Here is a 25,509-nt window from a genome sequence, read left to right as displayed (position 1 = left end):
GTGCAGTTTTTATACTGCGTGTGAAGTGCCACAGTGCCACTCGAAAGCAGATGATGGTCAGGTAAAGACGAACACTGTAAACTCTACAGCAACAATAAAGTGAAACACATTTGTATATGTTTACACATAGACACATGTAAACATGTAAACATAAACATAAAACATAAAATTAAAAACATTTATATGTTTACACATAGGCATGTTTATAATTATGTTTACATAATATATTTGTTACATAAACATATATAAACATAATTATAAACATATATATTTAAAACATACACACACATATCCAACAAAGGAGATAAAATGAATTTAAATATTCAGTTAAACAAAAAAAGGCAAGAAATAGGACAAAAAGAAAAAAGACATTTACATCCAACCACATCAATAATCACATTAAATGTAAATGGGCTAACCACTTGACTGAAAAGGCAGAGAACGTCACACTTAATAAAAAAGCAAGACCCACTATATAAGAAATACCCTTTAAATGTAATATTCTTTAACCTCATTTTATTTTTTATTATTTTGTTTAAATTTACTGTAGAGAGCACATAATTCTAATAATTGAATAAGATCACCCTGGCTGGTGTGGCTCAGTGGATTGAGTGCTGGCCTGTGAACTAAAGGGTCATTGGTTTGATTCCCAGTCAGGGCACATGCCTGGGTTGCAGGCCAGGTCCCCGGTAGGAGTGTGCGAGAGGCAACCACACATTGATGTTTCTTTCTCTCCCTCTCTTTCTCCCCACTTTCCCCTCTCTCTAAAAATAAGTAAATAAAATCTTTTAAAATAATAGCAATTGAATAAGATTAAGACAACAAGGACAAGAAACAATCCTATCTACTTCTTTTATTTTGCTGTAAGATGTGGATCCCTAAGCTGCTGGTTTTTTCCCTGCTAACCTCCTTATTAGGCTTACTATATAATACCTGGGGGGTAGGGATTTTAAAGAAAGTAGTATCAGAAAGTACTTCTATAGAAAACATAACCAGTATTCACATGTTTTTAGACTTGTAAATTATAATTTCGTGGCCAGAGCCTAGTCACCACAGTCTACTTTGTGGTTACTGATAATGATAATGAACTTCAGGGAATTACCCCAATGATCTTCTTAAATACCACTTTGAATTTAGTCATTCTCTCTTTAAAAATCTTCAGGAGGCTCCAGGATAAACTAAACATTTAGATGGGCTTTAACACCCCTAAAAAGCTTACCACATCAATTCTGCTCTAAATATAAAATAAATACCCCTTTACTATTCACTAGCCTTTTCAACTTCTATCCCTGCCTGGATCGCACTGTGATAACCAGTCTTAAATATTCTTTTCCATTCTATTTCTTTAGGCAAAATTTCCCCGAAGCCCTTCCTAATTGGGATGCTTCCTCCATATCCTCAGTAGTTAACTGTATGTACCCCTGACCTGGCATAATCTGTGTGGTCCACGGGGGTCCATCTCATACACAGCTGTTCTGTCCCGTTAGCCAACCGATTCTCTGTTTAAACTGTGTCTCCCTAGCTTGTTAGTATTATCTCCTCTGGAGCTACCTTCATACACAGCAGGTACTAAATAAGTGTTAAACTGAAAGGGAGAAATGAAGAAAATGTGTTCAGAATATAAAGGAGTAAGTTCCAAGCCAATGTGTTATATGTATCATTTTATAATAAATCTAAAACACTAAAATCTCATGAGACTAAAATCTTACATGGTCTGTCAAAATTTCCATCTTATTATCATACAGGATGGTAGTTATCAAAAGATAGTGGGAAAGAATAAAGAAGTGTGGTTATTTTTGATGAGTAACTGTGAACACACCTGACTTTCCTTAGAATAGTAACTCATGGTGTGGTATGGTATGGTGTGGTGTGTCTCTGTGTGTGTGTGTGTGTAGCAAGTGTGTCAGTTGTGCCACTTACCTGCTCAGGGCACACAGTGTTCATTCCTGGCATCTGCAAAGAGCTCATCTGCATCTGGCCCATCATTGGGTTCATGTTCTGAACGTTGGTGTTTCCACCTGCCATGGACACGGTGATGCTCATGTTGTTGTACACTCCCGGCTGCGCGGGCGTGGGCTGACTCTGGACGGCTTGGCTGAATACACTGTTAACTCAAAAACAATGCCGATTACATCCACTGGTCATGAACGTGGGGGTAATGTGACTGGACTCTGTTTCTTAATTACTAGACAGAATTCCAAAGAAAGTCTTTCACATTATTAAGTTATACATAGGCCTTATCATATTATGATATATAAGGATTAAGTATAATTCAGATACATTTTTGAACTCTGCCCCAGGGATTTAACAATAAAAAATAGTTCATTTTAAGTTACAATTATCTGGCCTGGTATCAGAGTTGATAAGCTCCAATTATCTAAATGATTAAGAAAGGAAGTTTTCCATCTAAGTAAATCTTCCAGATAACTGACATTTATCCATTTAACTATCAAAATGGTTCTAAGATTTCAAACGTTAAACCGGTTTCTATGAGTGGGCAGCAGAGTGTGGGATAGACTCCAAGTGAACACAACCTGAAACTCTGTGTGTGGTGACAAGATTCCACACGACACAAACACGTGTGTCTAAAGGAGAGTGTGTGAGTTGTGTCTTCTGTAAGTTCTAGAAAAACACCGAATGTTTTATGATAATCTACCCATTGTTAAACAATAAGCTGCTGGGAAAATGCTACCTGTTTTCATGTTAACTATGGAGAATTAAAAAAATTATTTACCCCATCAACGACTTATCTATTCCTTGTTAGCTCTTGGGAAGTAAGCAGGATGTACTGACATTTATAGCTTCCGGCAGATTAAGGTTAATCATACTGACATCAACAGGCTGAGACACAGCCCATTCATCATGTCTGAAGAAAAGTAGCAAATTTCCCCCCAAGTAATTATAAAACACAAATGCTCCAAGAAAATTATATGCCCAGGAAATGGTCAATAATGCATCAGTGAACCATTAATATCTGCACAGTGTGTACGTTTGTGAGGTGGTGTGCCCACAACTAAAGGAGAGAGAAAAACCTATTAGTCTAACTGCCCACTATCTACTGAGGACATTTCTGCCATAGACAATGCTCATTTGTCAATGATACACAAATCACCACGAGCCTCAGGGCTTATGTAAGTTAATGCACGCAGAAGCTTCAAGGACTGCAATGACGTCATACTGAGGGGAAGAGCCTGGGATTTAATTTCTTGTCAAATTTATATTTGGGACTATATATTAAGCTCTTTCAAACTGCTTTTGCCAATAGCTCCATTTCAGCTTCTTCCATCACAGGAAGAAGACCACCCCCTTCTGTGGCCTCAGTTCCAGGTCCTGGGTGGACTGTGGGGATCGCTGGCACCTCAGGCCCAATGTGGAAAAGACCCTTCCCTCTGCTTTTCTGGTCGACCTCCTGGCAGTTATCACAGTACTCAGCAGCCCCTAAATCTTGGGGGGAAGAGGGAAAAATTAAGACTTTGGCCCAAAGAGGGTTCCACAAATATACAGGTACTGACAAGCAGGGAGGAGAGTTCCTGGTCAAATAAGTCTGAGAAACAAAGGGTTAAACAGCAGGCCTTCTCAGCCTTTAAAATGCTAATAGGCACTGGACTCTCCCCACTAGTGTTACACAGAAACGGAGCAGTTCCAGTACAAACAGATTTGGTTTAACCCTTTATTTCTCTGGTCACCAGAGAGATAACGAAAAAGAATCGTATTATACTATCTCTGAACACGTCGCCCTACTTAAAGGTTCTTTATCTTTTACTTCTCTTCGCTCTACTCCTGTCACCAACGAGGCTCCAGGTAACCTGACAGCCGCGGCTGTTTTCCCCTGTTCCTGCTGACACCGGGCCCTGTGCCACAGGACGGTGCGCGGTCACAAAATATATGCCGCCTGTGCAGAGTAAAAAGCTCCTACACATGAACCAAATAAGCCAGTGTGAAAGTTTGGAAAGTTGGTGATAATTATTTTCTATCTCAGATGACTCGAGAAAGTCAAAGTCCACAGCAACTGCCAAAGTACAAGGAGTGAAGTCCACATTTGAGTCTGAATCCAGGAAGTGACTTCGGCAGGAAAAGGAAATCTCTACTCTCTCGTTTGTTCAAGAGACGCATATTACGTGCTTACCTTTTCTAAAGGACGGACACACAGAGGTAAATAAAACAAAGTCCTTGCTCTTAGGAAGCTTGTATGTTAGTTGGAGAGACAGGCAATAAATAAACAGACTAACACACAATCTGTCGTGTGTTGAGCGCTAGAGAAGAGAAGGAAGAAGTTGGGGGTGGAAATGGTGGTGTTTTAGCAATGATGGTCAGGGAAGTTTACTATGGTGACATTCAATATCCATGTTGAACAAGGTGACATTTCAGTAGAGACTCGAAGTGTGAGAGAGCAAACCATGTGGCTACTGACAGAAGAACATTCCAGCAGAGGGATTTAAAAATGCAAAGGTCCTGAGTTTGCAATGTACTTGGCACATCTGAGGAACAGAAGAATAAACAGAAACCAGTGTGGCAGGCTGAGTGATGAGAATAGCAGATGAGGTCAGAGAAGCGTCCAGGAGCAGGATTAAGTGGGGCTTTATAGGCCCTGTAGTGTAGGCTGAGTAAGCTGGAGAAAGGCCGGCGTGCTGTCTTATGTTTTGAAAGCATCGCCGTGGCTGGAGCAAGGGTGGCCGCAGGGAGACAGGAGGCTACTGCCATGGTCCAGGAAACAGCCAATGGTGACTGACGTGCACCGAAGTGTGCATGTGGGACAGGTGACAAGTGAGAGCTGCTAAGAAGCTGACAGGATTTGCTGATGGAAAATGCCTGAAGCAGGAATGTAAGAAAAAGAGAAAAGGCGCTCTTCTGAATACCCCTAGCGTGGACAAATAGAGTCACTTACTAAAACGGGGAAAAGTAGAAGAGGAGCTGATTTTAGGGAGAATGTCACCTCAGTTTTCATCGTGTTGTTTGAGATGCCTATGAGGATTCTACGGGGAGATGTCGAGGAGGCAGCTGTATGTGCGGCATGGCCTTCGGGGGAGGGGTCAAGGCAGAGATCTGTATTTGGGAGTCAAAGCACGGAGATGGCACGCATGGCAGTCAGACTGGATGGTGTAACGAAGAGGGTGGACAGGGGGAAGAGGACCTAGTGGGAGCTCTGAGGCCCTCAAATGGAGGTCAGGGAGAGGAAGAAACTGAAAGAACTGGGGAGTTACCTTTCTCAAGAGAGAAAGTTGATCCAGAAACCAAACGAAGAGTGTCAAGAAAGCATAAATGTTCAAATATGTCAAGTGCTACCGATGATCACTGCACTTGGCATTGTAGAAGATTAATGGCCTTGACAAGAATACTTCTGGTGGAGTGATAGGAATGAGAAGTCTGATTGGTTCAACAGGAATGGGAGGAAAGGAAGTAACAGTATACAGTCTTTTAACAAATTTACTGTCAAGGGGCACACACTTGTCAGCATGATGGCGATTATTATTTTTAATCCTCACTCGAGGATATGTTTATTGATTTGAGAGAGAGGGAGGGATGGAGGCAGGGGAGAGAGAGAGAGCGTCACAGGCACACATGAGCACCCCAACTGAGGACTGAACCTGCAACCTAGGTATATGCCTCGATCGGGAATTGAACCCAGGACATTTTGGTGTATGGGAACGCTCCAACCAACTGAGCCACCCAGACAGGGCATGACTGTTTTTTTCAAGCCATACTTAAAAGCCTGAGTGTGGATATGGGGCAAGAGTTTAAGTCAGATCTCACTGGGAGCACCCCACTAGGCACCAGTGGGGAAGGGAGAGCTGAGCAGGGAACTGGGAGTGCCTGTAAGGGAGTAACTGCGATGACGGACGGCGTGACCAACCCAAAGTGGTTTCAGGAAATCAGAGTTAGAACACGCTAGGAGACTAAAATTCTTCTTGCAAGTTATACAGACAGCTCCACTTCTACCTAATTTACCCAGTCCCAATGGAGAGTTACACAGTTTTTTCCATACAGTCCTCACTGAGAACTACAGAGTTCTCTAGCAAGATTTCCTCCCTCACCTTTCAGTGAACTTTGAGAGAACATGGTCTTGAGTTTTCAACTTTAATTGCCTTACTTATTATGTTGTCAGATCAAATGGCTTCCCTGTCATTAGAACCAAGACGCAACCAAATGAAAATCCTTAAAAACCCCAAATGATGTGTGAAAAGTTCAGGAGCCAGGATTTGGGAGGGAAATTACTTTAGTGACATAATTCTGAGAAAAATGGGCAAGAAGAGGCCACAGAAAATCTACATTCAAAACGCTAGGTAAGGCAGAATGACCCAAGAAGCCTTGAAACCTTTGTTGTTGTCGTGAAATCTTTAAACAATACTGAGAAGAGTAAAACCTGCCTGAATTCAGCTCTATTAAATTCGAACATTTTGCCATTCTTGCTTTAAATTTTTGAGATATTTAAGTGTTTTTATACAGAAACTTTTTTTAAGTTCCCATTTTTACATCTGTCCCAGGGGTGTTCTGTTCCTCATGGAAATTGATCGTATTCTTCAGGTGTGCTGGGATGGTACGAAAAGGTCAGGGGCCACTAGACCACTTTTCTCTACTGTAAACACGCAAATTTGCCTTAAAAACCATTTAAAGGATTTAAAAATCATTATTTTTCTTTGCTGATAATATAAAATTCAGTTCCTTGAATTTGCAAATTGCAGCTGCTAATAATCTTCTACTTAGATTGTGAAGAAATGGTTGTTCTTATGTGCTGCAGTGTGTCAGGGATGCTTGGACATACAAAGTGCCCCTTACTTGTTTCCCATTGCTCCTTGCTGCCAGGCCTTCATGTCTGGTGACTGGTACCCAGAGGCAGGCGGAGTCTGCTGGAGCAGAGAGCTCTGAGGAGGCGGGATCGGCATCGGCACCATGGAGCTCCCAGGGCTCAGAGATGGAGCAAAGTTGGCCTCACCTTGGGGAACCATTCCTGCAAATTAACACAATTTATGTGAATACACTATAAATTTATTAAGCCACAAGGATCTTTAGAAATGTTTCTAATCAAGGGGGTAGAGAAAACATTTGTGTCCCTTAAAAACAGGCAAAAAATTTCAGTGTAAACAGACAGATAAACATATAAAATAAGTTTGGAAAATACTTTCTATTCTAAAGATATTGATTTGCATACCGGGATTACATGTGAACTTTTCTGCTCTATTTTTGCTTGCATGAATTTTTAGGTATGAAAAACATATGAACACACATGACAGACAACTTGTATAATAAACGTAAGAAAAAAAGGAGAAAAAGGAGAGACAAGAACAACTCACATGTGGAATGAAAAATGAGAGTTTTGCCCACCGCCCCTCCTCAGCCATCTTTGTAGGCTCTTCTTCCTCTCTCCCTTTTTTCTTCATTGAGATATAACCTACACAGTGTCGAATCCACCCACTGAATTGCACAACTCAATGTTTTTAAATAAATTTATTGAGTGGTGCACCCATCACCATAGTTCAGTTTATACATTTTCATCACCCCCCTATTTGCTGTGCCTGTTGGTGGTCAACCCCCACTTCCACCTCTGGCCTACAGCGGTCACTGCTCTGCTTTCCATCTCCACAATTCTGCCCTTTTTGGAAACGGGATATATGTAATCGTATGAGGTGCTCTGTGTCTGGCTTCTTTAACTTAGCGTACTATTTTTTTTAGGTTCCACCATTCTGTAGCTGTTATTAGTTTATTCCTTTTTACTCAAGACAGTTACTGATTAAACTATTGAAAATTAATTGATCAGCCCTAGCCAGGTAGCTCAGCTGGTTAGAGTGTCATCCTGATACGCCAAGATTGTGGGCTTGATCCCTGGCCGGGGCACACACAAGAGGCAACCAATGAATGCATGAATAAGCAGAACAACAAATCAATGTTTCTCTCTCTGTCTCTCTTCCTTCCCTTCTCTTTCAAATCAATAAATAAATTTAAAAAACTCAGTTGACCGTAAAAGTCAATCACTCTGTTGCAAGGATCTGTATATCTACACCTGTCCCAATACCACACTCTTTTGATTGTTACGGCTTTATGGAGACTTCTGAAACTGGTAGTCATCCAACTTTGTTCTTCCTTCTCAAAACTGTCTTGGATTTCTATATAAATTTTAGGAGAAGCTTGTCAATTTCTCCAAAAAGCATGTGGTTTTTTGGTAGGGTTTGCATTGTACTATAAGATCAATTTGAAGTGAATTACCACTTTTTCAAACTTGTTTTTCTAATTTTCAGTGCTGGACCTTCAAGTTCACCAATTTTTCTTTTCTAACATCTAATCTGCTTCTTATCTCCTCCAAGATATATTTCACTGTAGTATTCAACTGAGAGGGTGATTTCTGGATTTTTAAAATATCTTTTATACCTTTACTTAACACATTCAAGCTTTCCTGTAACTTCTTGAACATAAAGAATAAATGTAAAATTTATAACTTTCTTAATATCCCTGTTACTAATTCTATCACCACCTGTGTAATTTCTGGGTCAGTTTTGATGGATTGATTTTTCTTCACATGATTGGTTGTATCTTCCTGCTTCTTTGCTAGCCTGGTAATTTAAAAAATGACTCCAAAGATTGTGAATTTTACCTTGTTAGGTGCTCAATTAAAAAAATCCTTTAAAATATATTTGACATTTGTCGGGGTCATGGTTAGGTTACATGAAAAGGGTTTAATTCTTTTGGATGTTTCTCCTAAAGAGACAAGAGCAGACATAGTGTAGTCCTGTTTATTAATGAGGCAAAACCTTTCTGAGTCTTCTGCTTGACACCCCGTGAATTAGGAGTTTTCTATTCTGGTTGGTGGGAAGAGGAGTTGGCTCTGTGTGAACTTTAAAGACTGCTGCCCGTAATCTTTTCAGGCGGTTTTCCTTGGCCTTGATTTGCATGTGTGTGCGCGCGTGCGCGCGCGCGCACACACACACACACACACACACACACACACCCAGCACTCAGCAGAAGCCCAAGTGGGAGCCTCAGCAGACTCGCACAGTCCTCTCTCTGTGGGGTTCTCTCTTCTCTGGTACCGTGCCCAGATCCACTGCTCAACACAGGGAAGTCACTTCTTCCCCTCCCTGCGCACAGTCTGGACAATTTCGAGAACTGTACTTTATTTAATGTAGTACTTTGATCATTTGTTTGCTTTGGATAGAATAAATGTGGTCCCTATTACTCCATCTTGTCCAAAAGTCCAAGCTTGTAACAATTTAACAATGTAAAAACGGATTTCTTTTTATGTTTTCTGTTATATTAGCACTTTGTATTATTTTTCTCCTGGCAAATACACTTCAGAGTTAAACACTTTGAGATAGAGAAAGTTGCACAGGGGCAGAAAAAAAGACTGTCATAATTTGATTACTTATAATTTAGCATAATTCCTACAGACTTTCCTCTGTAATTGTGTTGCTTCTTTCCCTTATTATGTCGTGCACATTTTTATGTTCTTAATGTCTGTTTATAAACATAATGGCATATACTTGTATAATATTCCATATTCTGTCATTGTTACTACAATGACATTTCTCTTTTTTTGTTTGGTTAATCTGGTTAGAGATATGGCTAATTTATTCAGTTGCTTTTTTTATAGGCTATAGTTTTAAATTTTCTGTGAAAGCTGAGACAACCATAGACTTTATAAAGCTTTTTATCTTTTACTCAATGTTTAACTACCTTTTTGCATAAAGATTATATAAACAAAGCTACATATTTTTTTCCTGCTGCCTCCTCCATATGTAGTTTAATGTCTGGCAAATATTTCAACTTAGAATAGAGAAAAAAAGTTTTCTATTCATGAGTCTAAAGGGTGGGTTTTTTCCCCATCACATTAACCATCTCGATATATGTTGATTGTTTTTGAATTCTAATTTTAAATTTCAACTATTTTGGCTGTGATCCTTAAAGAACACTTGTGTCTTCCTCAACATCAAACAATTGCCTCTTGCACGCCCCTGCTGGGGACCTGGCCCACAGCTCAGGCATGTGCCCTGACTGGTAATGAAACCGGCAACCCTTTGGTTCACAGGCTGACACTCAATCCACCAAGCCACACCAGCCAGGGCTCCTTATTTTTTTTTTAAAGATTTTATTTATTTTTCTTTAGAGGGGAAGGGAAGGAGAGAGGGAGAAAAATATCAGTCTATGATTGCCTCTTGTGTGTCCCCTGCTGGGAGCTGGCCTGCAACCCAGGCATGTGTCCTGACTGGGAATCAAACCGTGGTACTCTGGTTCGAAGGCCTGTGCTCAATCCACTGAGCTACACCAGCCAGGGCTCCTTATTTTTTTAAAGCAGTTTATGGAGGAACTTAAAGTTCTGCCGTTTCATTTCAGTCTGTGACTAGATAGAAACACTACTCTCTCCACCGTACCCAGCTTCTGGGTTTTGTTTGGAATATGACTGCTGGATTTTTAAAAGAGATTTTATGTATTTATTTTTAGAAAGAGGAGAAGGGAGGGAGAAAGAAAGGGAGAGAAACATCAATGTGTGGTTGCCTCTCACATGGCCCCCACTGGGGACCTGGCCTGCAACCTAGGCATGTGCCCTGACTGGGAATCGAACAAGCGTGACCCTTTGGTTCACAGGCTGGCACTCAATCCACTGAGCCACACCAGCCAGGGCTGACTGCTGGCTTTATCAAAGAAAAATTCTTATTTTGTGAAAAGCATTTTTTGTCAATCAAAGGCTGGGCTGGAAGAAAAGCCCAGGTACCAGATCAAGCATCTGTGGTGGGTGGCAACACATCCGGTCCATTGCCTGCTGAGGGCGGAAGGTGCACCCACTCACCACTTCAGTTACTGTGTTCTATATACTGACCTGCAAGAGACCAAAGGCTAGACCCACAACCCTGACAGACATCTTGTCAACTTCATCAGAACTGGGACTTTGAAGCACTGCCTTTCCAGGTGGCTTCGTCAAAGAGCCGAAGCTGGATAGAAAGTTTTTCTTTCTTAAGTTTCCAGAGAAGAGGTGTTAAAGAGCATGACTGAAAACTGACAGAAGTACTATTTTTAGAAGAGAAAAAAAATCCTTGGGGAATTCATTAATGTTTGGCTTCCCTGTAGTTAGTCCTCCTCCCCACCCACGAATGAGATCAATCTTTTGATTTAAAACTCTGCAATCAATATCAGGAAAGCCAAGGCTCCATTCGCTGTTTTGGCTAGGTTGGCATTTTAGAATTGGAATGGGTAAATGAATGATTATAAAAGACTCTAATGTTGGAGGAAGTACTTCTGCAAGCTACAATAAAGTGAAAAAGCTGTGTTGAGTTCTTTGCATAGAGAAATCATAAGAAATAAAACTTTTGAAGGCCACCCCTGTTCAATTTTCTAATGAAAATATGGATTTATAATCCTTTTGTTGCCAACAGATAGTGTCAGAGATAAAAACCAGCCAAAGATGACTTCACTGTCTTGAGGACAAAGGAACTGAAGTGCCACAGTTCTGATTAAAACGCCTTAGAGAACTCTGGTGCTCTTTGATACTAGACACTTAATGTAACAGTCAAAGAATTTTAGCACTTGATGCTGTAAGAATGAGAAGTCTAAATTAATCGGGCTGTCAAAGTTGATAAGCATATTGCCATGTCAAAAATCTCTATATAACTTCACCATTTTATTCAAGTCAAACAGCAGCCTTCTTGTTGATATTCATATTTAAAGCAGCTGTAAAAGTTACTTTTTATTTCACTTACAAAATCAAGGAATCCATTTCAATTAAGCAGCTGTAAAAGTTACTTTTTATTTCACTTACAAAATCAAGGAATCCATTTCAATTTTCTCAGGAATTTGCCATTAATTTTGCATCAAAGTTTGATTAAACATGGTGTATTAATTAAATGTGCTTTATTGCCACTATCTACCATAACCTCAAAAGTGAAAGAAATCAAAAAGGTATCACCTAGGACAAAGAGAATGGAAGAAAGACAGTGCAAATGAGAGATGAAAAAGAGAAAAACATTTTGGAAGCCAGAAAGTTGCCTAATATTGCAAGAATATCTTACCACCTAAGCAGCTAAAAGTGGTGACACTAATGGGAAGTTTGAGATATAGTTTGTGATGGTTGATTATCCTTATGTAAACTATCAGAATTTCCAAAATAATAGAAAACTGTATTCAAATTTTGAGTTAATGTATTTAAACCCACTGTCTGGAGTAATCTTTCATTAGATTCTTATAGGGATCCACAAGAGAAAGAAAATAAGAGAATATGCTTAGCAGATGGGTCCATATAGATCCTCGAATCTAGTGCCCTGGCCGGGTGGCTCTGCTGGTTGGAGCAGTCCTGAATACCAAAAGGCTGCAGGTTCGAGTTCCAGTCAGGGCACATACCTGTGTTGCAGGTGTGATCTCTGGTTGGGGTGTGTACGGGTGGGGGGCAACCAGTCACTGTTTCTCTCTCTCTCCGCCTGCCTCTCTTCATAAAAATCATTAAACAGAGCCTTTGGTGAGAATTAAAACAACAATAATCTTAGCTATCAAGAGAGATATAAGCCTCAGACCATTCCAGCATTTAGTGGTGAAAGGTGAGTCTGGAGGCTGGTCCTCCTGACTCCCTCGTGAGTGTCCTTCCTTAGAACCCGCTTCACTGTCACCGAACTGAAATACATACGAAGAGAGAGAGCGCTGCATGCAGTACTTACAAAAGCAACAATGCTATAGCCCTCATACCTGATCCTGGATACTGGAAGACATTCTGCTGCATCTGAGGACTGATTCCAGTGCCAAACTGTCCTCCCATGTTCCCAGCCAGGCCTCTGTTCACCATGTTGCTGCGGTTGGCCAAGGCTGCCTCGGGATTTGCTGCCAGTTGCGAAAATGGGCTGGTAGAAGCGGGTGGGGTTCCTGGATTTGTACCATAGTTTGGTGGGTAGGGGAACTGCTGCGGAGCACCCTGAGGAAGACGGGGGTTCCCCATTTGAACTGGCAGTCCAGACGAGGGAGGGAGGTTGTTCCCAAAGCTTTGCTGCCTCATGAGCATGGCTCTTTGCTGCTGTATGAGCTGCCTCTGTCGGTGCTGTTGGCTGTACAACTCCCGCTGGCGCTGGGCCAACATTTGGGCATTCAGGGGTGGCTGCGAAGGAGGAAAAAAATCCCTCAGTTATGGATATTATTATGCTCTATACCTATCTCGGAAAGCTTAGAGAATAAGGTCTACTAGTTTGGGGCAACGAAATCCATAGAAATTATCAGTGTACAAAGGAAAACAAATCTGAAAAGGAACAAAAACCTCTTAAGTAATAATTGCAAGAGAGAAAATGAATTAAGTACATTTTATAGATTAAAGGCAGTTGAGAAATGGTAAAGCAATATTTATGGCCACTGAAGTGGGTTAAATGCAAATTCTCAAAAAGTCATAGAGAACTTGAGAAATGTCAAAGAAAGTATACATGACCCAGGTCATAAAAAAATGATGAAAAGAAACATGAAAACCATAAAGAAGAAGAAAATGTGCTTGATGATTTCTCTCTCATCTGATGTTAGAAGGCTTTTTTCTTTTCCATTTTCAAAAAACTTACAGTTTCCCTCTTTTCCCACTGAAATCATTTATTCCACTTTACTTAAATGAACAAAATGTGATTACAGGTGATTTTAATGTTCTTCCTATATACTGTTCAGTATTTTCCAAATTATCTATAATGAACACGTACTATCTTTATAATTAGAAAAACCTACAAATACCATTAAAAAAGAGAAAACCAGAAATCCAAGATCCAATGACAAATAATCAGTTAAAAAGAAAATAATTATTTTTAAATAAAATAATAAATGGAACCAGCTATTCTATATCATTGTTGCAGAACAAGACTACTCTAGGCATTAAGAGTTTTAACGGCTATAATACTATGAATAAAGAGAGAGTTTTAATAGCTAAGTACTACAAGTAAAGAAAGAAGTGGCAAAGTTAGGCTGAAATCACTTTCTGGTCTACTTTGAAAAGCAGTCTGGCACGTTGACGAAGACGTCCTCAGAAAACATCAGTTCAGACTGAGGACCCAATTAAAGCACGTGGCTCCACTAAAATTAAACTTGCCAACTAGATATTGTCCAATCTAGAAGAAAGTGTGACATATGCTTTTCTGATAGAAATCATCTTTATCTGAATTCCAAAGCAGGGTCTTTGTCTCCTTGTAATCTAATTCCCCTTGTGCGAGCTAACCGCTGAGATCTGCAGGACACGGAAACCCAAATCTGGAGCCGTGAAGATGCCAGCATCTGCTGCTCACTAGCCGTTTCTGTCAACATTTATCCTTCTGGTTTAGTGTTGGCCTTCTGTATCTGCCCCAAATCCATTCAGGCCCATTTTATGGAGAAAAGAAGATTTTGTTTGAATACCGTTTAAAATCCGTCACCGACCAACATAAGTAGTTGAAGCAAAAATATTAAACTATGTGGAAGGTGGAAGTTGGAAGTTAAGTGGGGAGTGATAACTAACACTTTGCAGGCTACCAGTTCTGTTTATCTTTAAAGTTCCAGTGGTTCTAGGTCCATGTACAGGATCGTTCAAACAAATAAAAAATAGAAAATGCTAATGCTCAGACTGGGCTGAGAACACAAGATGGTTAAGATAACTCAGCAATGTGAGGGGGGTTTGGATCAGGTTTCGGTCAGGTTTCAGGTACCTTTCACACAGTCTCATCTCTGAGGATTCTCATTACCGGCACTATTTAGCACGGCAGTAAGAGCTTCCTCCTTAGTCAGCAGGTATCTAATAGCAGTGACAACAATGACAATAAAACAAAACAGAGAACCCTCGGCTTTTGAGCAAGTATCAGTAAGGGATAGCGCAAGTTCATTATAAATTCATTCTGGAAGAAAGCTACGCTTATAAACATCAATACAATAGCAGCTCACCAACCATTTCAAAGACGCTCAAGTCAGCGCTTTTAGGAAACGTGGCGTGGATGGGCAAAGTATTCACAATGTCTGGTTCTCCCACATTACCTGAGGTGTCATTTGCTGCTGCATGCCTGACCTCATATTGATGCCCACAGGAGCATTTGCTGCAAACTGGTTCAAGATAGCTTGTCGATTCTGGTGTATCAACTAGAGAAGAGTGGAAGAAATTAGATCATATTTCTACATAAAGACAGCACAACCCTTAAAGTTAAGACAAATATTTTATTGACTAACCAGTTTTAGTACTATGCATTTAGTAAGATTATTCCCCGTGACTATTTGCCACAAGGTTGGCAGATCCTCACATTTATCAAATATTTCCCGCCTACACCCAATATGGCAGAGCCATTTAAGGGTACACTACACACACGTTTGTACGTATGTGCATGAAGTGTACTTTTAAATGCTCTGCTACTATAGAACACACACACACACACAAGTGTATGTATCATACTTTGAAAAAACATGTTAACACCTAGTTATTTCAGATAGAGGCAATAATGGAGAGAAAAGAAACAGCTCTAGGTCATAAAACTGCTGTTAGTAAAAAAGTAAGTATATAATTGGGTACATTCTACAAAGGTCGGGAAGATAAATGAAAAAGTTGAGTTACTTCTCCCTTGGAGAGTGCCTGTCTAATGGGTATAGATTTGGGAAAAATCCAACATGATTTCATTAGCTAGAGAAAATTATATAAGAAACAAATGGTCTGAGAAAATGGACTATTTATTTAACTGGAAGAAGTAATTACTTTAGACTAGCAGTTCCCCAATTGGTATTCTAAAAGAACATTGTTCTGCAGGATATTAATAGATGTGCCGGGAAAACAGCATGCTGTGCTGTGTTGAGTACTGGAAATGATGGGTTACACAAGGTGAAACAGATTTCTTTACTGCAGTAATTCTATGAGCCTTTAATTGGCCAAAGCACATTGTGGATCTCCAAGAAGGGGACCTACTATGCAACCTATTTATCACAAACCTTTCTCTACCTGACATATGGCCACTGACAGTGTCTCCTACTTTGGAAGATGCTGTCTATATCAGGAGCAGGGTTCCAGGTCACAGACATAACTTACCAGGTAACAAAATAAGCATCCTTGGAGTTACACCTTACCACAAACTACAGCTTAAAAAATTTCTTGCTCAAAAATTTGATATGAATAAACTCTCTAGAGAGATGTTACAATATCAGTACTACTTTGTGTTTATATGGTACTTCATAACTTATGCGTGTCATATGCATCGTATGCACCAGACTGGGACTGAACCCACAACCCGGTGTATGCCCTGACCAGGAACTGAGCTGGAGGAATGATGCCCAGCCGGCTGAGCCACACTGGTCAGGGCACACAGCTCAGTCCTTAATTCTGGTTTCGTCCATCTTCTTACCCCCTGAACACAAACTGATGGGGGTGGGTACAGAAAGCTCAACGTAATTTAAATGTTAAATTTACAACTTTCAGGCATTGTGGAATAGGATAAAACATTGGAATCACTTCAAAAATAAAGATAACATTGTGGTTTTAAAAGTCAAAGGGTCTTTTAAATACCAAAATCTACATACTTTTTAAACTCAACAGATTATGAGTATAAATTTAAATAAACCATTAATTTTACAGAGGTTTATCAAAGAACTCTGTGTGTAAGATAGTATGCAAAGTTTGAAGGCGACAAGGGTGAGCAATTTCTGTCTTCTGGGAACTCTGCCGAGTAGCGGGGCTACGCCAGGGAGTGCACTGCACGAGGGCAGGGCTGCACATCCAGACAGCGCTGCGCAGATGGACCGGAAACTAGCCTAGGACACAAAGGTGGCACCAAGAGCGTGAGTGAGCACAACGAGACCTTGGAAGGTTAACTTCGGAAACAACAGCAAGTATGTGTCAGAAAGAAGATAAGGCAATGCAGATAGGTGAAGATACTGTAGCACTCACTGATGCAGAGAAGTAAAGCTGTTGGGGCGGTGAGCGCTGGGATTACAAACTCACTGCTTCATATATCCTTTCAATGGCGAGACACAGTGAGAATGAAATGGGTGGGGATGGAGGAAAGATTCTTGAGAAGTAGTAAAAAAATTTTTAAATTAGAAAATAGGCTATTTTTAGAAGTAGAAGGAATTATTATAAATAGCAATTTATAAGCACTTTCTGTTAGAGAAAAATTGATTTATTTCTGCCCACAAAGTAACTTTTGTTCACTTCCCCTGCCCTTCACTATCTGTGTGTACCACCGTCTCGCTCAGACCTGCTTCTTCTCCCCAATTACCAAACTGCTACCCATTTTTCACAAGCAGGTCAAGTTCTACTTCCTCCAAGGAAGTTTTCCCAAAAGGATCATCATATCCTTTATCTCCTTGGAAATTTTAACTTTTGGGGCTTGGCATGTGGGAGGAAACTGGTGGTCCTTAGAGCTGGGGATACACATTCAAGAGCCTGTAAAGAGCAGGTGGAAGGCTTGCTGTATTGCAAAAGGGAATGTGGGGGCCCTGGCCAGCGTGACTCAACTGGTTGGAGTGCTGTCCATACGCTGAAAGGTGGCAGGTTCAATTCCTGGTCAGGGCACATGCCTAGGCTGTGGGTTCAGTCCCCAGCTGGGGGACATGCAAGAGGCAACTGATTGATGTTTCTTTCCCCCTCTCCCTTCCCCTCTACCTTCTCAGGTGAGGATTAAAAAAAAAAGGAAACATGGGGCTCTGTCCAGTGAAAACACACAAACCTGGCCTACGTATACAAACACACGCAAACCTTCACCTGTGTGCACACACACCCAGCTCAGGCGAGCTGTCATTTTGTCTGTCTGGATGGACTTTTCTTCAGTGCCATAGCAGGACGCCCTTCTATAACAAACCTAAATGATGACTATTTGGCCTGGTTCTCAACCAGGGTGAGTCTGCCCCACAAGGGACACCCAGCAATGCCTAAAGACATTTTTGGTTGCCACGACTTGGGGAGGGGTTTCCACTAGCATCCGGTGGGTAGAGGCCACGGATGCCACTGAACATCCTTCACTGCATGTGAAGACCACTCCCCTGCACTAACAAGAATCGCCCAGCCCCAAAAGATTAATACTACCAAGGGTGAGAACCCTGATCCAGCCACTGCATAAATTCTTGCAAGTCAAAGAGCTTTTAAAAAAAGTTTTATTTGAGCCAGACTGATGCGATATGTTCAGGAGCAGGATCTCAAATGGTCCCCAAAGAGCTGTTTCTTCCTTACTCTCTTATCAGGCCGTTATTATTGCCAGAAATCTAGAGGTGAAACCTGCTTCTCTGTAGTTTCTGCTCTTTGACCTGGGTTCTATTTTCTGGTTACTCCTATTCTCTATAGAAAAGACTATCGATAGGGGTTCTTACACTGGATCCACACCCTTCTTCGGTACCCTAACAAACAACGTATCTGGCCTTGTCTAAGTGTGCCATATTTTTTATTTGTCTTGGCTGTTACTCCCTCTTCATATTATTCTTTTCTTGTTGGTATGCCGACCATGTCCCTTGCTGGAGAAGAAGAAAATAAAACTGGGACAGGATAACTGCACCTTCTGTCAGCCAGAGTTACAGTATCTTCTATGAGCAGCAGACCTACCCATTTTTGCCGTTGTCCTTTCCCCAAAATAAAAGTTTATGAGTCCCTACTTGAACAAGAGTTAAATAAAAATTAAAAAAAAAAAGAAAAAAGTTTATGAGTCCTTATAGGTATTATGGATACACTTCTCGACTCTTATTTGGGATGTAAGCACACAGAACACCTACAGGCTTTAACTTTGTTTTTGTTCTTAATCACCAGCTCCTTTCATTTTTGCTGGCAAGTCTCAACCAATGCACCTATACTAGGGTGCTCTTTTTCTAGGGTGCTCTTCCTCCTCCTGTTCACCAACTGGAAATTATTCATGACTGTATAATAAGATTTAAAATATTAGAATCTTTTTACTCCTTGTGTGCTATACTCCAGTAAATAAGATATACTTAAGGTCAACAAATCATATGTTTTTAAACTGATCTTGAGATCCATTAAAAAGAAACAAATTATGATGCAAATCTGAGTATGTCCCTTTCTTTCCCTTCCCAAATCATTGGGTACTGTGCTTCAGGACTATTGGAAGCTTACATCTCTGGTGTGTGGCAAGAGGGAAGAAGAAAGAAAAGGAGATGACCAACAAGTAAACATGATATCAATCAAGCGAGGTAAGTGTATTAAAAACACCACATTATAAATCTGATATATTCTAGATACTGATCCTTTGTCTCTTACATGGGGTTGCAAATATCTTCCCTGAATACGTAACCTGTCTTTTAATCTTGTTTATGGTATCTGTTTACTCACAAGTTTTAAATTTTAATGCAAACATCAACCTTTTCCTTTACATCTTTTTTATAAGGGGCCACAGAGATGGTCTCATATTCCCACATCTACACTTTATTTTTTTCTATGGTACGAGACAAAGATCTAATTTAATTTTCCCTCAGGGACAGCCCAATGAGCCAGCACTTATTTCACAGGCCACCCCCTCCCCACTGACTGCCACCCGTCTCTTATGAAGTTTCTGTTTGTGTTGGGTGTGCCTCTGGGTTCTCTACTCTATATTCCAGTTGGTAGACCTGTCCACCCCTATGCCAGTCCCACATTGTTTTAATTTTTTAAAACTTGGTTTTAAATCTTGGCATCTGATAGGGAAAGTTCATCCTCACTCTTCTTTAAGGTTCTATGCATGCTTCTAAAAGAAGTTTAGCATCTATTTCTCAAATTCCATGTTGAGATTCTGATTGGAATTCCACTGAGTTTACAGATTAACTTCAGAATGATTGCTGCTTTTACAATAGCCTTTTAGTTAACAGATATCTTCTACTTGGATCTTCTTTTTGACTTTTAATTTTGATTTACATTTGTATTTTGTGATATATTTTGAAAGTACATTATTTTTCTGATTGGTTGTTGCCATTAAAAAGGATTATCATTAATTTTTATTTGTTGTTCTTTTACCTAGAAACCATTCATTCTAAGTTCTCTACAGATTCTCTTGGATTTTCTTGGATGCAAGCAGTTCTTATGTTTGCTTTCTATATTTTAGAAATCTTAGTAGGGTGATGGTATTGTTTCTTTTCTGCACTGACATGAACTTACTTAAAATATACAACCTGTCATTTAATGAAATTTAAGGCAGAAGAAAAGGTGGATGTTCCACTTTACCAATTTGATCTTGACTGTGAATTTACCTGTATACCTTCAAATAATTTCTTTAAACTTTAATTTCTTGATTTAATCAGGTATTATTATTACCAACACATAGCCATTTACCCTCCTCTTCTTCCTTGATATCAGAATAGGATTTTATTCAGCTAATTATCCCAAATCACATGTTTCAAGAGGTTCTCTATGAGTGTTCTATGTCAATCCTTGCCAGCAACTTGCTAAGAGTGTATATGTGACTCCATTCTGGCTAGCCAGACATGTAAAGTGTTTTTTTTCTTTTCTTTTCTTTTCTTTTTTTTGTGGGGATGGTGTGGTGGGAGAAGGGCAAAGGAGAGACAGAGCCTTCTGACAAAATTTCATTTTAAAAGGAGATGTAGCCCTGGCTGGTGTGGTTCAGTGGACTGAGTGCCAGCCTGTGAACCAAAGGGTCGTGTGTTTGATTCCCAATCAGGGCACAGGCCTGGGTTGTGGGCCAGGTCCCCAGTGCGTGGTGCACTAGAGGCAACCACACAGGGATGTTTCGATCCCCCTTTCTCCCTTCCTTCCCCCTCTCTAAAATAAGTAAATAAATAAAAGCTTTAAAGAGAAAAGAATTTGTAAAATGAGATGCACAGGAAAGAGTCTTGTTTTTCCCTGCTAGATGGTTTTATTTGCACGTGACATTTGTCGTCACGGCAGCCATTTTCCCAGTTGCCCAGGATGAAAGGATAAAAAGACAGAAAGAACCTAGGTCCTTGATAATATCCTTGCGTCTGTGAAGTAACGACAGCTGTACCTGTCTCTATTTTGCATCACCTCAATTTTTGAGTCAGAATATTTTGGGGGGGGTTACTGCTTTGAGTCGATCTTCCCTTTTCCCTATTGCTGAAAGCATCTTAACTGAGACAATAAGATAAGCTCTGGCCAGACCTCCCCCTCACATGGTGGACTCTGCAGTGCTAGAGCCACCATGGACTGAACGCCCCCGCCTCTGAACAGAAGGACTTGTGCTCCTGAACCCAAGCAACAGGTCTGAATAACGTGGCAGTGTAAGTTGGTTTTGTGTACCGACATGTCTGGGGGCTAAAACATAGTGTGCCCCAAGCCCTGGATTTCTCCAACTTGATGGATATTTCACTCTGGTGGGCTACCAAGCCCTCCAAACTTTGGACATGCTTTTAAAATATTTTAAAAATATTTTATTTATTTACTTATTTTTTAGAGAGGGGAAGGGAAGGAGAAAGAGGGGAGAGAAACATCAATGTGTGGTTGCCTCTCACACATCCCCAAGTGGGGACCTGGCCTGCAACCCAGGCATGTGTCCTGACTGGGAATCGAATCAGGATCATTTGGTTTGAAGGCTCGAACTCAATCCACTGAGCCACACCAGCCAGGGCTGCTTCCAAAATACTTAAAGGAAGTGATGTGAAGTCATGTTCACCTACTTGTGTTCTTTTTTCATGTACATTCTTTACAAGGCTGCTCTGCTTATCAGCTGCTTTAGGAGCAAATCAAAGTAAAAGCAATTTTTTCTGAAGTATGAATTATCGTTTCATCTATTCACAAACCTGACCTAGATTGTTGAGCTGGCCTTGCTCACTGAGCCTTCAATTTTAGACAGTATTTACTGAACTCCATCTTGTAAGTGGGGGAAATCGGCATACCCACACTTTCCTCTCCTCTCCTGCATTAGCACTTAATGGCTCACTGCAGGCACTACTACTTAGCTCTTCAGGTATTTATGTCTTAAATGCCCCAAGCTGACTGTAAGCTCTGAAAGTTGCTTATATCTTTTTTTGTCTTCCTCACCATGCTTAACATAGTCCCCTTAAATATCTTTTGTGAAAAATTAGAGGGGAACTATTAAGCATTTCCTATTCTCATGTTCTCTATCTTATGATGAATGACAAGTATAACAAGAAGTAGTTCATCTTTAACTTCTTCTCAGAACATATTACTGTTCCCTCTACTTGTTTCTCTTTTCTTCCTTCACTTCCCTTAATTCCTCTTTGAGTCCTTTACTCCACCTTTAGCACTAAAAAAGTTCTTTGTTATTCCAACACTAAAAATTTTTTCCTACCTCATCTCTCCCTTTTTCTTTCTCCCTTTTATTGGCTTTTTAAGTGAACAGTAAGTATGTTACATTATTAATTATATTTATTGAATATGATTTTATAGTAATAGGTGGTATTTGTTAAGTATTACTACATGCCAGGTATTGAGCTTTACATGCATTCTCTCATTTCATCCACACAGCCACATAGAAGAAATGAATTATTAGACTCTTTATAAACGAGAAACCAGAAGCTCTAAAGGGTAAATAATTTGACTGTCAAATCACTTAAAGGTAACACTATGCTTTGAAACCAGAGCTTACTCTTACCACCTTATATCATACAGCCTTTTTCATCTATCTCCTTTCCCTTCCTTCCTGAATTTGTAAGCCTCCAGGAAATTTCTCTACTTACAAAAATCCCTGAAGCAATATATACATATAATTTTTAAGAATACATAAGGATTAACAAGAAATGAAAGTTGACAGCCCTGGCCGTACTTCTCAGAGGCGATACTTCAACCATTTCCTTTCTTTGGCTCCTGATAATTATCTCTGTGTTTGCTGCCTGCACAGCCTTAAATATTTACACTACTATAGCTACTCATTACCTGTCACGAGAGAGGTTTAACTCACCCATAGCACCCAACACCCCCAACCTATCCTGGTCTCCATTCTCCTAATATAAGCCTTGTGACATCACAAGGCTTCAATCACTCCAACTTCAAATAACATCAATAAACTTCATCTTCTGTTTCAGCAATCATAAACAGTATTTTTGACACTCTGTAAATTAAACTATGTTTCTCTTTACTGATTTAATTGTAATAATTGTACGATGTTAATACTAGATATTTTTATCTCAAAAACAAGACTAAACTGCATTTGAATTGTAGGTCTCGAAGTACTTCGTAACGAGCCAGCAGTCTAACTGAACGAGTTTGTCCCTTTTTCTTATCCTAGCAGACTATGGTGGTGTTTTGAGTCTTTCATAAAGGTTCTGGAAGTAGACCGGATGTCCTTATTGCAGGAATTGGGCTGTCTTATTATAAAGGCAGTACATACCTTTATAACGTATCACCTGCTAAACAGGAGTGCTCACCTGCTGTTGCCCCTGTAACCGCTGTTGAAGCTGAAGTCGAAGTTGGTTGGGTGCGGCTGGAGGTCTGTTTAGGGTCTGCCTGGGCTGCATGCCCATCCCCGGTGAAAAAGCACCTCGGGGCGGTGTCACTTGAACAGGCATCGTCCCCAGTGAAGGTTTCTGCCTGACCACGCCCTGGAAAGGGCTGGTGAGACTGGCAGTGGGCGGCGGAGAAGAGTAAGGCTGGGGGTAGAGGGTGGGCCTTTCTTCCATCATCAAAGGGGGTGTCGCTTGTGGTGGCGGGAATCGCTCTGACAATACGTCTAACCCGCCTCCCTGCAGGAAAGGAAGCCAGAGTATTTTACAAACACATTTCTGCCAATAAATGGCATGCTCTTTGTAGAGCTCTGCATTTGAGAGCATCTCCAGAAAGGTTCATCATAATATATTCATGAATTCATGAAGCACTCCAGATGTTTACTACTTAAAGCAATCACCTCTGAAAGTTACTTCTGAAGTGGAGTAATAGATTAACTGAGGTGTTTAAAAATCTCAGTGATGAAAACAGTTAAAATAAAGGTCCTAAATCAATGAAATGAAGCAAAAAAGGCTTAAAAAGAACTTCATTGCAAAGCCTAAGAACCAACAAACTTTCTATTTACTAGGTTGCCACAGAAGCAGACTACTAAAGGAGGGATCAGTCAGGCATTTTTCTATTTCGAATACAGAATTCACGTTTTTATCTTACCAGGAAAAAATTCATTGCTCACCTAACAGAACGCTATAGCGTTACGGCTTTCACGCTCTTTCATGATTATTCATTGTAAGAAATGTAATTTAAACGGTGGCCTGTTGTGTGCAGGGTGTGTGTGTGTGAGTATGCAAAAGGAGAGTTTCATGAGATGTTATTTCCCCATTTCACGGGCTATGCATTCTGATAGTTTGTATTTTTACTATTGTACTCCATTAAAAAAATGCTGGTCATGAAGTACTAAATTGATTTATAACTCCACAGTCTGAAAAATACTAGCCTGAAAGTTTAAATATAGATAATATAGATTGAACACTATCATGAATAAAGGATATATTAAATACTAAAATTAGAAGTGATGATACAAATCTGGATTCTATTCTAAGGGGACCTTCTAAGATTCTATTCCAGAGTGAAAGGCTAAGACTTTCTAAGACTCTCTAATTATAATTATTTTTGGTTAAAAATCCCATTATTAACTATCATATATTTTGTTAACTTTCACAAGGGTAAATTATAAAAACAACTAAAACACAATGAGAACAATATTGGAAAATACTGCTTAAAAATCACTTTATAGCTTCTCAGGGGTGAATCATTTAAACAAAGCCAAGTTTAAGAAATACCTGAACAAGTTTGTCGATTCCCAGAGCTCGGTCTAACTCAGCCAACTCGGTTTCATCTTTGCCACTAAGGAAGGACACCAGCTGTTCAAGAAGAGCTTTTTCATCATTTCTTCCTTCCACTGTTGTTGGTGGACAGAGAAGTTCATCTAACTGTGAACTAATACACTGGCTGCAGAGTTAAAAGATAAAGTTTAAAACTGTAGAGCAAGTAACTATTCAATTTTATGAGACTGACACACTACCTACTGCGCTAATGAGGCACCTAATTATTCAATTTTAAGAATGCAAATAGATACATTACACAGATAAGTGCAAATCTAGTTCTAGAAAACTTTCTGATACATTTAATGTGCAGAAATTTATGAACATATTTTTCATTATTTTGTCAATCACTGAACTTTGTCTCCATATTCTTTGTCTCCATATTCTTCATGTTAACTTACAGAAACAGCCTAAATATTAACTAAACACATGTATAGTTAAGAAAGGGAAAAGAATTTTTAACAAAAGTAGAAAATAAAAATCAATCAAAACCTTGGAAAAAATCATTTGGCTTAAATTAAAATTTATTCTACTTATTCTATGGGTGATACTAATTAGTGATAACTGAACTACAATGAAAGTTCTACAATGAACTACAATGAAACTACTACACATTAAATTACCTAACTTTCAAAGATAATAAAACCATATTGCCCTGGCTGGTGTAGCTCAGTGGATTGAGCACGGGCCTGCGAACAAAAGGATCTCGGTTCGATTCCTAATCAGGGCACATGCCTGGGTTGCAGGCCAGTTCCCGGCAGGGGCCAGTTCCCAGTAGAGGATGCACGAGAGGCAACCATACATTGGTGTTTCTCTTCCTCTCTCTTTCCCTTACCCTCTAAAGATAAATAAATAAAATCTTAAAAAAAACATATTGATAACATGACATGATTACCACATACAAAA

At 39.9% G+C, this 25,509-nt stretch overlaps 1 protein-coding gene across 5 annotated transcripts in view; it reads right to left on the bottom strand.

Annotated features, from left to right (window-relative positions):
* Window positions 1–25,509, bottom strand: part of NCOA1 (nuclear receptor coactivator 1) — a 210,856-nt gene that overhangs the window by 7,732 nt on the left and 177,615 nt on the right. For all 5 annotated transcript variants that reach the window (XM_037066809.1, XM_037066808.1, XM_037066810.1 and 2 more), the window contains 6 exons: window positions 24,562–24,730; window positions 23,206–23,520; window positions 14,932–15,033; window positions 12,658–13,060; window positions 6,775–6,946; window positions 1,921–2,104 (listed from right to left, as the gene is read on the bottom strand). In XM_037066809.1, the coding sequence (XP_036922704.1) occupies window positions 1,921–2,104; window positions 6,775–6,946; window positions 12,658–13,060; window positions 14,932–15,033; window positions 23,206–23,520; window positions 24,562–24,730 (1,345 nt within the window). The remainder of the gene's footprint in view (window positions 1–1,920; window positions 2,105–6,774; window positions 6,947–12,657; window positions 13,061–14,931; window positions 15,034–23,205; window positions 23,521–24,561; window positions 24,731–25,509) is intronic.

Source organism: Sturnira hondurensis, unplaced genomic scaffold (genome assembly GCF_014824575.4).
Source record: "Sturnira hondurensis isolate 20B ecotype Veracruz unplaced genomic scaffold, ASM1482457v3 Scaffold0016663, whole genome shotgun sequence".
In the NCBI taxonomy this organism is placed as follows: Eukaryota; Metazoa; Chordata; class Mammalia; order Chiroptera; family Phyllostomidae; genus Sturnira; species Sturnira hondurensis.
The sequence above is the reverse complement of the archived record's forward strand: the minus strand, read 5'-3'. Positions and strand labels throughout refer to the sequence as shown.